Genomic DNA, 15,346 nt, shown 5'->3' on the forward strand with positions numbered 1-15,346 from the left:
CTTTCTTATTTAAGCTGAGGGGGAATGATTTAATAGAAACCTGAGGGGCAGCTTTTTTACGCAATGGTTTGTGGGTGCATGGAATGAGCTGCCAGAGGAGGCAGTACCAGAGAGCAGGTACTATCATAACATTTCATAGACATTTGGACAGTTACATGGATAGGATCTGTTTAGAATGATATGGGCCAATCACAGGCAGGTGGAACCAGTGTAGATGATATATTTATAAATACTTTATTGATCCCCTCAGGGAAATTCAGATGTCCAGAAGCCCCCGACCAACAAACCCACAGATTCAAAACGAACTCAGACAGAAAATGCATAGAATACACTGTGGACATTACCTGGGAGCAATAAATACTTATAAAGACCAATAATTAACATTTAAAAATTAAAAATTGCAAAAATGCATCCCCCTACAGCCTAGCGGTCCCAATTATAAAATCTAATGGCTGCAGGGGTGAAGGATCTCCAGAACCGCTCCGTTCTACAGGGCAGGGAGAGGAGCCGGTTGATGTTCCGAGTGCTCTTTTGACTCTCCAGAATTACATGGAGGGGATGCCCGGGGTTTTTCAGGATGACCTGCACCTTGTGCCTCATACGCCTCTCAAGCACATCCATCCCAGAGTCTACTCTCCCCTCCAGCACTGAGCTAGCTCGTTTAACCAGTTTGACCAGCTTCTTGTTGTTTTTTTCACTAATGCTGTTGCCCCAGCAGACAACAGCGTAGAAAATAACACTTGCAACCACAGTGTTGTAAAACATGTGCAGCATGTCACTACACACATTGAAGGATTTGAGCCTTCTGAGGAAAAAGAGTCTGCTCTGGCCTTTTTTGTAGAGGGAGTCAGAGTTGACAGACCAGATGGAACATATTGTTCAGTGTGGGCAAGTTGGGCCGAAGCATCTGTTTCCATGCTGTGTGATTTGGTGTACAATCAGTCTGGGATCAAGTTCTAGCAGCAAACCTGCCCATGTCCCTGAGCCCTGGTGGTTTGGACCCCAACCCTGGCTCAGCAACACACCCAACCTGCAGACTTGACCCATGCTCACACCCTGGATTGCAGCCCTGGCCACACATCCCATATGCACTCTGGAGCCTGGCTCACATTCCCTTCTAAAGAGTGAGTCATGTGCCAAACTCTAGATTTCCAAAACAAAATGATGCCACATTACTAGAGTCCTACGGTACACGAGTTTCCAAGTATTTTAGTCCATAACTCCCAAATATTCTTGTTCACAAGTTCATATATAATAGCAGCAGAATTAGGCCTTGCGGCCCATCACATCTACTCTGCCATTCAATCATTGTTGGTCTCACTTTCATTCTCACCCCCATTCTCCTGCCTTCTCCCCATAATCTTTGACATCCTTACTAATCAAGTACCTTCTACTTTAAATAGACTTGGCTTCCACAGCAGTCTAAATTGATATTCAAGGTAGAATAGCTATATCTAACTACCATTTATTGACACTTTTGACAGGTTCCTCTGTACGGTTTATGTGCTTTTTATGTTGTTGGATTAAGATAATGAAAAAAGTAGCGAAGTGCTAATCATATTTATTGTTTGTAGTTGACAGGATATATTTTGACAACATGTATTAGGGACAGAGAAAGCAGCTTTAGATGCTTCCTAGATGTTGAAAGAGTGCCTGCCTTCACCAGTGCCTCAGGTAGCATGATCCAGATACCAAATTCACTTGGTGTGGAAAACAATCTGCCCTCCGGTCCCTCTGAAGCTCTTACCTCTCACCGTATACCTAAACCCATGGAAAATTTGTGGTTCTTTTTGGGCTTGCTTTTTGATGTAAAGCTCCACGGTTTCAACCCTTCAGTTGCATCGTTAAACGTCGTTATTGATCCGAAACAGATGATGTAGCAACACAGCAGTGCATCGCCCAGATACCTGTTTGCCTGTCGGTCATGATTGGAGCCATAGATTCCAGACTTTAGAGATACAACGTGGAAACAGGCCCTTCGGCGGCTTACCGAGTCCACGCGGACCAGCAATCACCCCCGTACACTAGAACTATTCTATGCGCTAGTGACAATTGACAACTTACAGAAACCAATTAATCTAGAAACCTGTACATCTTTGGAATCTGGGAGGGAACTGGAGAACGCGGAGAAAATTCATGTGGCCATAGGGAGTGCGTACAAACTCCATACGGACAGCACCCGTAGTCAGGATTGAACCCGGGTCTCTGGCACTGTAAGGAAGCAACTCTACGGGTGCGCCACTGTGCCGCCCATTCACAGGAGCACCACACCAAGATTGGGGGCTTTAACCTTCTATACATTAACCACAGCCGCTAAGAAGATCTTTCCAGTTGCAATAAAGATACAGAAGAGAGCCGGTACTCACAAGTACACTCGTTGCACCATTAGCCAGCGGTCCATAGGTAACGTATGAGTGTCCAGTAATCCATCCAATGTCTGCCGTGCACCAGTACACATCATCAGCGTGGTAGTCAAAAACGTATTTAAAACTGATTGCCGTGTACATTAAGTAGCCCGCAACAGTGTGCAGCACGCCCTGGATGAAAGCAACGTGTTATCAGAGGAGTTGGTCTGATGGGAACTGCTGAGGAGTGATCGCATTATGACCTCTGGACACTGTGTAGAAACTCGCCCACTGCACACATTCATTCATTGTGGAGGTCGTTGCTCTAAAGGTAAATGAATTGATGCAACCCTTGTAAAGTAGTATAATGTATACTGGAACACGCCACCCCTCACCACTGCCCCAACCCTCATCCCACATCTCCCAAAGCTCCCTAACATCCTGTCTCTCTGCTGCTTTCAAATCCCCTACTGCTCCTCACAATAGTAGTCTCCTCCAACCTATAAACTATCCAGAGTAATTAAAATGTTGCCTTCTTGATCATTCCAAAATGCAATTGGTGTTTATGTCTGTACTTTCAACTGCCAGGTCTCAACCTCTGGAATTCCCTTCCTAACTGCCCCTTCTTTCTTACTTTGAGACACATCCTTACTCTATGACCAAATATTTAGTCATCTAGTATGCAGCTCAATGTCTCATTTTAAATGTTGGAAACAAGGAACTGCAGATGCTGGCTTACACAAAAGGACACAAAGTGCTGAAGTAACTCAACGGGTCAATCATCATCTCGGGAGAACATGGGTAGGTGATGTGGTAGACACACAGAGTCTCTTGCCCAGAGTAAGGGAATCGAGAACCAGAGGACATAGGTTTAAGGGGGGAATGATTTAATAGGAACCCGTGGGGTAACTTTTTCATGAAAGGGTGGTGGGTGCATGGAACGAGCTACCGGAAGAGGTCGTCAAGGCAGGTACTATCGCAATGTTTAAGAAACATTTAAACAGTAACATTGATAGGACAGGTTTAGAGGGATATGTGCCAAATGCAGGCAGGTGGGACTAGTGTAGATGGGACATGTTGGTCGGTGTGAGCAAGTTGGGCCAAAGGGCCTGTTTCCACACTGTATGACTCTATGACTCCATGTTTCGAGTTAGGGCTTAAATGTCAACTTGATTTAAATCAGCCCATTGCCATTCACTGAGCCAAAGAGATAGCTCTCCATCTCTCTAATAATCCCCAATACCTCTCACCAACATCTACAGATCCATCCAACATGCAAGGAATTGCAGAGAGTTGTGAACACAGCCCAGACCATCATGCAAACCATCCTCCCTTCCATTGACTCCATCTTCACCTCACGCTGTCTCTGCAAGGCCACAAGCTTAATCAAGGATGAATCTCATCCTGGTCACTCCCTCTTCTCCCCTCTCCCATCAGACAAGAGGTACAGAAGTGTGAAAACACAAACTCCAGATTCAGGGACAATTTCTTCCCAGCTGTTATCTGGCAACTGAACCATTCCATCACTAACTAGAGAGTGGTTCTGGCCTACCATCGACCTCATTGGAGATCATTCGGACCACTGGAATTTATCTTGCACTAAATGCTATCCCCTTATCCTGTATCTGTACTAAGTGGATGCCTTGATTGTAATCATGCATAGTCTTTTCGCTGACTGGATTGCACGCAACAATAAAGCATTGCAATGTACCTTGGTACACGTGACAATAATAAACTAAACTAAGATGAGGAAATTACATGTGTACAAATCATTTGGTCCATTTATTTACCAGACATATTAAATTGTGATGATATAACTGATTTATATTAAAGGACTGAGGAGGAGGATACCGAGTGTAACAGCGCAAATAAGTTTAAAAAGAGCAAAACAGAAGGAGAGATGAAAGATTTAAAAGGGACCTGAGGGGCAACATCTTCATGCAGAGAGTGGTGCGTACATGGAACACGTTGCTAGAGGAAATGGTAGAGATATGTTCAATTACATTTGAAAGACACAGAGACAGGTACATGGACAGGAGAGTTTGGAGGGACATGGGCCGGGCACAGACTAGTGGGACTAGCTTGGTTAGGCAACTTGGTCAGCATGGACAATTTAGGACGAGGAGACCATTTACTTGTTATACAGCTCTATGACCCAATGACGTAAATTGAGAAAGCGCGTTAAGGTTGTACTTTAGAAACTGCTAGCAGGAAGGATGACTGAGAAACGTTCTGCAGGAGCAAAGTCGTTAAAAAAATAAAATCATGAGGGGGATTAACAGGGCGACTTGACAGAATATTTTACCCAGCGTATGGGAATCAAGAACCAGAGGACATAAGTTTGAGATGGGAGGGGAAAGAATGTGAGGGGCAACATTTTTACACAGAGGATGGTAGGTGTATAGAATGAGCTGCCAGAGGAGGTAGTTGAGACAGGTACTATATTTAAAAGACATTTGGACATGTACGTGGATAGGAAAGGTTTAGAGGGATATGGGTCAACGCGGCCAAGTGGAACTAGAGTATATGGGATACAAAAGGACACAAAGTGCTGGAGTAACAGCATTTCAGGCAGCATCTCTGGAAAACATGGATAGGTGACATTTCGGGTCGAAACCCTTCTTTAGACTGTGCTCCAGACATGCTGCCTGACTCACTGAGTTACTCCAGCACTTTGTAGATGGGGCATCTTAGTTGGCATGGGCAAGTTGGGCCGAAGGGCCTGCTTCTGTGCTGTACGATTCTAAGATTGTGGTTCATGTTGTCGACCTCCCTGTGGTGAGACCTGTCATCTGACCTCAGTCAGGCAAACGACAACAAACAGAGACAGCAGCAGAAATGCAACCTCAGTCGCCGCAGCTTGGCGCCAACCTTTGGCATGCGCCCTTTTTAGGACAGGGGCCTACTTATGTCGAACCAGATGGCATCACCCTGCTGCAGACTTTTGCTGCCTCAAAAGCAAGGAAAAGAAGACTACGAATGGTTTACAATAGGAATCCATATAATCTCTTTTGAGTTTAGCATGGTAACAATGCAGGATAAGCACAGTTCCGGTTGGCATCTATGCTCTACAAGGAGACAGCAGGCTTGCCTTTGGCTTCCCAGTGGACCCACTGGTGTAGAGGATGAAGAGAGGATGTTCAGCATCAACCCATTCTGGCTCACACTGCTCACTGGCGTCCTTCATTAGGGCGTCCCAGAACATATCCGTCTCAGAGTTCCAGGATGACTGTGAGAAGACCACAATGGTTAACGCATGAATGTATTTTTAACAAAGACAGACACAGAAAGCTGGAGTAACTCAGCGGGTCAGTCAGCACCTCTGGAGAACAGGAATAGGTGACGTTTCGGGTCGAGACCCTTTTTCAGCCAGATGTATTTTTAACAGAGCAGTAAGTTGACACAGAAGAACGCCAATTCATCCACCAGAGACATTCCTACATAGAACAGAACTTCCTTCTCACTTCCCGAGCATTAAGCATTGTCCAGGAAAATCCGATGGCCGGGATCACAAGGCCTTCACAGATCCTGCAAGAAATTGCTTCCATTATCTGTGGTAACAAAGGCGGCAACTGAAACGTACTCTTTGTGCTCTTTGAGTACGGGTCCATCTTACGATATGTTTGCAAACAGGCACATGGAAGGGATGTATATTTGTATTCTAATTGCAATAAAAGTAACTCCACCATATACAGTATTTAGGAGGAAGTTCTCTGGCACTTAGCTATTGCTGTATTAGGAGTACGAGTGCTACATTAAGTTTAGGTTAGTTTTGTTTAGAGATGTGGCAGGGAAACAGTTCCCATCGAGTTCCCGCCAACCATTGATCGACCATTTTCACTAGTTCTACGTTATCTCACTTTCACATCCACTCCCTAAACACTGAGGACAATTAACAGAAGTCAATTGACCTATAAATCTGCATAACTTTGGTATACGGGTGGAAACCGGAGCACCGAGGAAACCCACGCAGTCCCAGAGAGAAGGTGCAAACTCCACGCAGACAGCAGCCAAGTTCAGGATCGAACCTGGGTCTCTGGCTCTGTGAGGCAGCAGCTCTACCACCTGTGCCGCTGTGCCACCGAATAAGGTCCTTACGAGTTTCTAAATAAACATTTGTGGCATAATAACTCCATGACTCAGTGACTTTACCGACAATTCCTTTCCCTAATTGAACTTTGAGAATGTGATAGTGAGCCAGATTCTTGGACTGCTGCAATCCCTTTGGATGGTAGTGTTCATTTCAATATTTCTTTATGACGTAGAAAGAGACCATTCAGCCCACTGAGTCTATGCCAGCTCACAGAGAGTCCCCGTCCCTTTACTAACTTTCTCTGCAACCTGGTCTCCCTACATTTGCATCAACTCCCCTCACCCAGACTCTACCTGTTGAACAGGCATATTTCACAGTGGCCAACTGTGGCCAACTAGAAACATAGAAATTAGGTGCAGGAGTAGGCCATTCGGCCCTTCGAGCCTGCACCGCCATTTAATATGATCATCGCTGATCATCCAACTCAGTATCCCGTACCTGCCTTCTCTCCATACCCTCTGATCCCCTTGGCCACAAGGGCCACATCTAACTCCCTCTTAAATATAGCCAATGAACTGGCCTCAACTACCCTCTGTGGCAGAGAGTTCCAGAGATTCACCACTCTCTGTGTGAAAAAAGTTCTCCTCATCTCGGTTTTAAAGGATTTCCCCCTTATTCTTAACTGTGGCGCAGTGGTAGAGTTGCTGCCTTACACTGCTTGCAGAGTCAGAGAAATACTAGCTGTTCTATAGAATTAGCAAGTGAGTGTGGAGGACTCGAAATGGGAAGGGATGATGGAAGAATGTGAAGTAGAAGGAGCTTTGCTCTGGTCCAAGATTTGTGGTGCGGAATCTGTGGAATTCTTTGCCACAGAAAGCTTTGGAAACCAAGTCAAGTGGATATTTTTAAGGCAGAGATCAATAGATTATTGATTAGTACAGGTGTCAGAGGTTATGGGGAGAAGGCAGTAGAATGGGGTTAGAAGGGAAAGATAGATCAGCCATGATTGAAGGGCGGAGTAGACATGATGGTCCGAATAGTTTAATTCTTATTTTATCCTTTATGACCTTACGATCGTCTTGTATATTATGCTAATAATAATAATTCAGTTATTTCTTATGAAAGTGGATCAATGTTTACCTGCAGCATGTTACAGCAGGGTTGTCCTTGGCTGTTTCTCAGCTTGTTGCTAAGGCGTTGCACCACAACGCATCTTTTCACCACAAAACCTTTTCTAAAGAGAAATTGGAAATCAATTTGTGAAGAATGGGTCAACTTGAAATGATACATAATTATTATAACAGCAGAACGCCATTCACTTGCATTTGGAAAAGCACGGTCATATTAGAGATGGAGGAGGCCCAGGACAGAAAGGTCAGATTCGGAGTGGGAGGGGGAGTTGAAGTGCTGGGCCACCGGGAGATCAGGTCGCTTAATGCAAACCGAGCGGAAGTGTTGGGAGAAGCGATCACCGAGGCTACGCTTGGTCTCGCTGATGTAGAAGAGCTGACATCTAGAGCAGCGGATGCAATAGATGAGGTTGGAGGAGGTGCAGGTGAACCTCTGCCTTACCTGGAAAGACTGCTTGGGTCCTTGAATGGAGTCAAGGTGGGAGGTAAAGCGACAAGTGTAGCATTTCCTGCAGTGACAATAAACCAAACGGAACTGCACTGAACTGAACTTTTTCTGACTGGAGTTTTGTGACCATAGGTGATCCATAGAGATCAGAGATTGGAATTTTGTTGTGTGTAATCTCGCATTAATGATTCGGATGAAAATGTAAATGTTCTGGTCAGTAAGTTTGCAAATGACGTGAGAGTTGGTGGAGTTGTAAATAATGAGGAAGGTTGTCAAAGGATACAACAGCAAAACTGAACTCAGTGCTCAAAGTGTGACATCACCACAGAGTACCCCAAGTGTGGCCTTCCCACCGAAGTGGAAAGATTATTTTCGGGAGTAAATTTTGTTCATAATCATCCTATACTTTACAGAATAAAGTATCAAGATTTCTAGTTGAAGCAAGGAACTGCACAAAGAAAGGATACAGAGTGCTGGAGTAACTCAGCAGTTCAGGCAGCATCTCTGGAGAATGTGGATAGGTTCAGAAGCCTTCTATAGACCAAAACCAGATTCGTAGTTAGAATTTGGTTGACAATGTTTAAGACATGCAAAACAGAATTGCAGGACCTCTGCATTTGATCTATCTCTATATAACCCCACCATGATTCATGCTCTGGGATCTCCCCTGTGCACAAATACAGTTTTCAGTAAAAGCACATAAGCGAGCATTGGGGTTTCTTGAACAATTCGTAGGTTATGTCAAAAACTTTAGTCCAATAGAGCACTAATAGCAAAATTCTCACTTGCGTTTACACTTCTCCAAAGCATCATCTGCAATCTGTTTTAGGTTAATCAGCTTCTCTCCTCTGTAAAAACCATCTAAATAACATAAAGAAAATGTAAAGTTTAGTTTAGTTTTATTTTAGAGATACAAAATGGAAACAGACCCTTCCTCCCAGCGAGTCCATCAATCATGCGTTCACACTGGTTCTATGTTAACCCACTTCCTCATCCACTCCCTACAAATTAGGGGCAATTTTAGGGACCATCAATCACTGTTCACACTAGTTCTACGTTATCCCAGTTTCACATCCACTCCCTACACACCAGGCGCAGTTTGCAGAGGCCAAGTAACCTACAAACCCGCACGTCTTTGGGACTTCCTGACCCAGAGACCCCAATTAGTGAGGGTAGGGGACAAATCTCCTCCACGATAATCTCCGCAAGGATGCATTCTCAGCCCCCCTTCTTTACTCCTTGTACACCCACAGCTGCACAGCCAATGTACAAATCTAATTCAATTTTTAAGTTCGCAGACGACATCACATTGTGGGCCAGATATCAAATAATGATGAGACGGAGTACAGGAAGGAGATTGAGAACCTCTTGTCCCGGTGTCAGGGCAACAACCTTTCTCTCAACATCAGCAAGACAAAGGAGATAGTGATTGACTTCAGGAAGCAAAGCGGTACATATACCCCAGTTTGCATTGATGGTGCCAAAGTAGAGGTGGTCGAAAAATTTAAATTCCTCGATGTCAATATCACTAACAATTTCACCTGGAGCACCCATATTGAAGCAACGACCAAGAAAGCACATCAACACCTGTACTTCCTTAGAAGGCTCCGGAAGTTTGGCATGTCACCTACAACTCTCACCAACTTCTAAAGATGCATCATCGAAAGCATTTTATCAGGATGTATCACAGCTTGGTTTGGTAACAGTTCCATCCAGGACCATAAGAAATTGCAGCGAATTGTGGACGCAGCCCAGGCCATCACACAAACCAACCATCCTTCTATTGTCTCCATTTATACATCAAGCTGCCTCGGCAAGGCCAGCAGCATAATAAAGGACGAGTCGCACCCTGGCCACTCCCTCTTCTCCCCTCTCCCATCAGGCAAAAGGTACAGAAGTGTGAAAATACGCATCACCAGATTCAAGAACAGTTTCTTCCCAGCTGTTATCAGTGAACTGAATCATTCTACCACAACCAGAGAACAGTGCTGAACTACTAGCTACCTCTTTGATGTCCCTCGGACTGTCTTTGACCGGACTTTGCTGTCTTTACCTTGCACTAGACGTTATTCCCTGATCATGTATCTATACACTGTAAATTGATTGATCGGAATCATGTATTGTCTTTCTGGTGACTGGTTAGCACGCAACAAAAAGCTTTTCACTGTACCTCGGTACACGTGACAATAAACTAAACTGAAACTGAAACTGAAACATCTGTGGGAGGATACCAGAGCAGCCAGTCACAGGGAGAATGTATAAATTACACACAGACAGCATCCAAGGTCAGTATCGAACCTGGGTCTCTGGCGCTGTGAGGCAGAAGCTCTATCAGCTGCCTGTCTCCTTTTTGCCTCAAGGTATTATGCTTTTTCCAACAAGGAGCCACAGTGCTTTCAGGTATTAAAGCTGCAACTGCTCACTGGGATAAGAGGTGGATTATAAAGAGCAAAGATGTCCGCAAGAGAATCACTGTTAGCAGAACAATAAGGTCTTTACCTGCAGTAACCAGCAATATGCATTGGCAATCTAATATTCTGTCACACAGAGATTCAGCTGAGAAACCTGCAAACTGAATAATAAACAGATGAAACAGTTGTAATCCCCTCTGTTCTTTAATCAACACAGCGGACTTAAGATTCGCTTGGATGTATTGCTGATTGAGGTATCAAGTCCAGTAAAGGATTAGAGCTAAAGCTGGAATCCAGTCTAAGGAAATGTGTGGTGTGTGGATCTACTTATCTATCCTCTGAATGCATCACTTCTCCTGGAAAATCCCCTAAAATTAGATGCATTCCACTGAATGTACAAGTCAAGAGAGGAATAGTATTAAGTGGTTTGGGTCGACGTACACAGTCTCTTGCCCAGAGTAAGGGAATCGAGAACCAGAGGACACAAGTTTAAGGTGAGGGGGGAAAGATTCAATAGGAACCCGAGGGCTAACTTTTTCACACAAGGGGTGGAACGAGCTGTTGGAGGCAGGTACTATTGCAACGTTTAAGAAACATTTAGACAGATACATGCATAGGACAGGTTTAGAGGCATATGGGCCAAACGCAGGCAGGTGGGACTAATCTAGATGGGACATGTTGGTTGGTGTGGGCAAGTTAGGCTGAAGAGCTTGTTTCCATGCTGTATGACTCTATGACTCGAAGTAACAGTTGATACACCTCAACATTGTCACTGTGACTTTTTAAGTTGCACCCATCTTGTGATGTGGAACCTAAGAGATGTGATTCATAGGCTACACAACAGCAGAACCAGAACTGGTGGTTCTCCACACAAAAGGTGCTTCATAAAGATTCTCATGAAAGATACCGTGCTCACGAGTAGCATTTTTTTTTTTAATTTCCAAAGATAAACTTTATTCAGAATAAAAAATATATACAAAATAAAAACTGTGCAAAAATCTTCAGTGTCCATACATTCATTATTGTCATGCTCGGTAGTATTCTCTCCTGTCTTTAATCAAAGCACCCTTGTCACCCATTTGGCCCCCTGCGGTGATATCCCTTGCCTTGTTTGAGGAGCATCCCGATCGGACTTTGCCCCTCAATGTCCAGCAACGGAAGGACCCTAGACTGTGGTCCTCCCTCGCAGAGCCTTGGTGTTGATTGCACCGAGCTACAGCCAGTCCTTCAGCACGTACTCCTGCAGTCTGGAGTGGGCCAGTTGGCAACAAGTAGCCTAATACCCCAAGTGCATACATACCACAATTGAGTGGACAGCTCCTATTCTTGCACAGGCCAGCATTGCATATATCACTTCTGGAATCACTGGTAAATAGATGGCAACTCTATCTCCTTTCTGCACACCTAAAGGAAGAACAAAATGTTCTGCAGATTATTAATCAATAGTTCAATGGTTCTTTTATTGTCATGAGCACCAAAGGTACATTGAAGTATATTATTCAGTCACTTATACAGTAGATCAGTGCGATTATTGCCATATATAAAGACAATCCTCGAGTAAGTACTCTATGCATAGAAACAGCCCACAGCGTCCATATGCAATAGTTGCCAGATTTTGGTGCCATCTGACACAGTCCTTGCTGCAAATGGCCATAAAGGCACGTTGCAGCCATCGCCTTATTCGGTTTGCCAGCAAGATGTCCTTCTCCTCACCAGGCCTTCAGACCGTGTCATGGAGGGGAGAGGGGGGGGGAGGGGAGAGGGGGCTCCTGCAGCCAACCTTGAAGGTGCGAAAGGTTTCCTGCCAGATCTTTGTCCTGCATCGGCTGGTGTCTCCGACTCCCTCCTTCTTCCAGTTCTCAGGGAATCAAACAATTTATGATTGATTTGATGGATTTTCATATCAGGTGTTTAAAGGCCTGTACTTGCTGGAGTTCAGAAGAATGAGGGGTGGGGTCTCAACAAAGCCTACTGGATAATGGTAGGCCTGGTTATAGTGGATGTGGAAAGGATGTTCCCTGTAATGGGAGAGTCTAGAACCAAAGTGCATTGCCTCAGAATAAAAGGATTTACAGTACCTTCAGAATGGAAATGAGGAGGAATTTCTTTAGTCAGATGATGGTGAATCTGTGGAATTAATTGCCACAGAAGGCTGTGGCCAAGTCACTGGGTATTTTTTATAGCAGATGTTGATAGATTCTTGGTAAGGGCACCATATGTTACAAGGAGCAGGCAGGAGAGTGGGGATGAGAGGGACAAATATATCAGCAGCAATTGAATGGCAGAGTAGACTCGATTAGCCGAATTGCCAAATTCCACTCTTATATCTCATGGTTTTATGATCTAAATGGAAAGACCAGGCAAACGTAAGTTGATTCAATCGATTGGCCCATCCCCTGAACACTGGGCCCAACCTTTAGTCACAGCATCACCTACAGTCTATGTGTCCCGCACGTGGATATACAAATCAGAAAGCAGCGTGTAGGAATAATCCAGTTAGATCCATTCCCCCTCCGTATCCCGTATCCCGAGAGCCTTGCAAATTATTTCCTTCCAGTTATCCATCTCTCTTTTCAAACAAATCAGCTTCCACTGATACCCTAGCTGTGCATTTGAGGCAGTAATCATTCCCTAGATGAGAAATAAGTTCCTCGTGTCACTTTTATCTTATGTTTAGTTTACAGCATGTCAACAGGAATCTGCTGTGACCAGCAATCACCCGTACACTAGTTCTAACCTACATACTATGGGCAACTTACAGAAGCCAATTAACCTACAAACCTACATGTCTTTGGAATGTGGAAGGAAACCAGAGCACCCGTGGAAAACCCACGTGGTTACAGGAAGACTGTGCGAGCGCCACACAGGCAGTATCTGAGGTCAGGATCGAACCCATGTCTCTGGCGCCATGAGGCAACAATTTTACTAGCTGCACCATAGTGTCATCCATCACCTGATCTCCTGAACACATTTCAGAAACCAATCTCCCTCTCTTTTCCTTAATTTATAGTCATCCCAGTCTATAGTTGGAGAGCTGAAGAATCCTATTATCATTACTCTATATATATTTTGCACCTCTCTGCAATTGTCATACGTATTTACTGTTCTTTCCATTAATTAGCAGATACACAGTAGTCCCGGCTTTTTAATTGCACAGTTATTTCTTCTTAATTCTAGCCAGATACATTCTGTCCTGGATAATCTCGACAACTTGCCTCTCCTACACTGCACAATTCTCAGTGTAAAAAACTTAACCTGCACATCTCCTTTAAATCTTGCCTCTCTCATCTTAAAGCTATGCGCTCTAGTATTTGATATTTCCATCCTGTTAAAAAGGTTTTGAGTATCTACCCTACCTGTGTCTCTCATGATCTTATACACTTCTATCAGGTCCCTCGCAACGTCTGGTGTTTCAGAGAAAACTATCCAAGTCTGTCCAACCTCTCCCTGTAGCTAATACTCCCTAATCCAGGCCATATGTTTTCTCCTAGAGTATTGTGGAGAAAACCAAACAGAATTACAGAGCTTTCCACAAAGGAGCATCAAAGCTGTGTGGACATTGGAGTTACAAAGCTCAGCTTACACGGGAATAATAGCTATTGAGTCATCGAATGATACAGTGGGGAAACAGGCCCTTCAGCCAACATGTCCCTGCTACACTAGTCCCACCAGCCTGTGCTTGGTCCATATCCCTCCAAACCTGTTATATATATATATATATATATATATATATATATACCTGTCTAACTGTTTCTTAAACATTGGGGTAGTCGCAGCCTCAACTACCTCCTCTGGCAGCTTGTTCAATACACCCATGACCCAAACATTGGATTTATAGAGCCCTCCACACACTAAGAACTCTCCACTTACAGTACTTAAGCAAATTAAGAGCTCTCGACAGCTCTCTGGATAAAGGAATTATTCACCTAAACTCCGCAGAACATTGGCGAACTTGCAGACTTCCTTCAGGAGCTGGGAGTAGGTGATAAAGGAACAGTCATGAGGTTCATTTCCTTCCCTGAAAGAACATGTTAACATCATTGGATTAGGAATAAAATTACATCATCGCCATGGTCCATAAAGAAAAACCCTTCATTATATTGCACTCGGACTTCAATTCCCCTCCTTCCATCTCACCAGCATCTCCACCCTTCCCCACCTTTTCCACCCCCTCCTCACAGGCCCCATCTCTTTTCCTAAACGGAGGGGTCAGAGGTCTAGTTTAGCACACCCAGTTTGCCCTCCCAAGGTCCCGCTATTCCTGTACGTGCTGAGGACAGTACGTTTTACTAGAAGATTCGACCGAGCAAGCATCTCTGTAAAGCTCAATCTTTTTCTCACCGGAGACTGAACTCTGTATGTTTATAACAGAAAATCTATTGAACAGCAGTGAGGAGTAGGACAAAACTCCCCAGCATTTAGTTGAATCTAGGTGCAATGTCCAGTGTGTGATGGGTGCTTGGAACACAGGACAGGGGTGGTGATGCAGGCAGATATGATAGTAGCATTTCAGAGGCTTTTAAAGAGGTACAAGAATATTTAGGGAATACAGGGTAGCAGAGATTAGTTTTATTCGGTATCATATTTGCCATTGTGTGCAAGGGGCCTGTCCTTGTGCTGTACCATTCTATCTATTAACTCATGCATCTGCTTTACTAGCGTTTACAATACAGATCCAGTTTCAGTTTTAGTTTACTGTCACGTGTACTGAGTTATGGTAAAAAGCTTTTGTTGCACACTAACCAGTCCGCGGCCATTATCGTGACGAAATTGAAACAAGAAGACGTCAGAAATTATTATAAATAGTCATTGTAAACGTCTCATTTCCATTACAGAGAAAAACGTTACTTGACCGTCATTGCTGAAATTTTGGTCTTAAAAGGCAATGTGGCTCTTTGTTCGATTATGACCAGTGATCAGCAATTTGATAACCTGGTTTCAGTAAATAAGGGGCTTGAATTGTTGCAAGGCCTCATTTG

General features: G+C 44.2%; 1 protein-coding gene across 5 annotated transcripts in view; it reads right to left on the reverse strand.

The window, feature by feature from the left end:
* Window positions 1-15,346, reverse strand: part of LOC129696236 (acetyl-coenzyme A synthetase, cytoplasmic-like) — a 109,620-nt gene that overhangs the window by 24,596 nt on the left and 69,678 nt on the right. For all 5 annotated transcript variants that reach the window (XM_055633939.1, XM_055633941.1, XM_055633938.1 and 2 more), the window contains 7 exons: window positions 14,294-14,385; window positions 11,668-11,771; window positions 10,456-10,528; window positions 8,742-8,817; window positions 7,519-7,612; window positions 5,437-5,574; window positions 2,367-2,537 (listed from right to left, as the gene is read on the reverse strand). In XM_055633939.1, the coding sequence (XP_055489914.1) occupies window positions 2,367-2,537; window positions 5,437-5,574; window positions 7,519-7,612; window positions 8,742-8,817; window positions 10,456-10,528; window positions 11,668-11,771; window positions 14,294-14,385 (748 nt within the window). The remainder of the gene's footprint in view (window positions 1-2,366; window positions 2,538-5,436; window positions 5,575-7,518; window positions 7,613-8,741; window positions 8,818-10,455; window positions 10,529-11,667; window positions 11,772-14,293; window positions 14,386-15,346) is intronic.

This window comes from Leucoraja erinacea, chromosome 4 (genome assembly GCF_028641065.1).
Source record: "Leucoraja erinacea ecotype New England chromosome 4, Leri_hhj_1, whole genome shotgun sequence".
In the NCBI taxonomy this organism is placed as follows: domain Eukaryota; kingdom Metazoa; phylum Chordata; class Chondrichthyes; order Rajiformes; family Rajidae; genus Leucoraja; species Leucoraja erinaceus.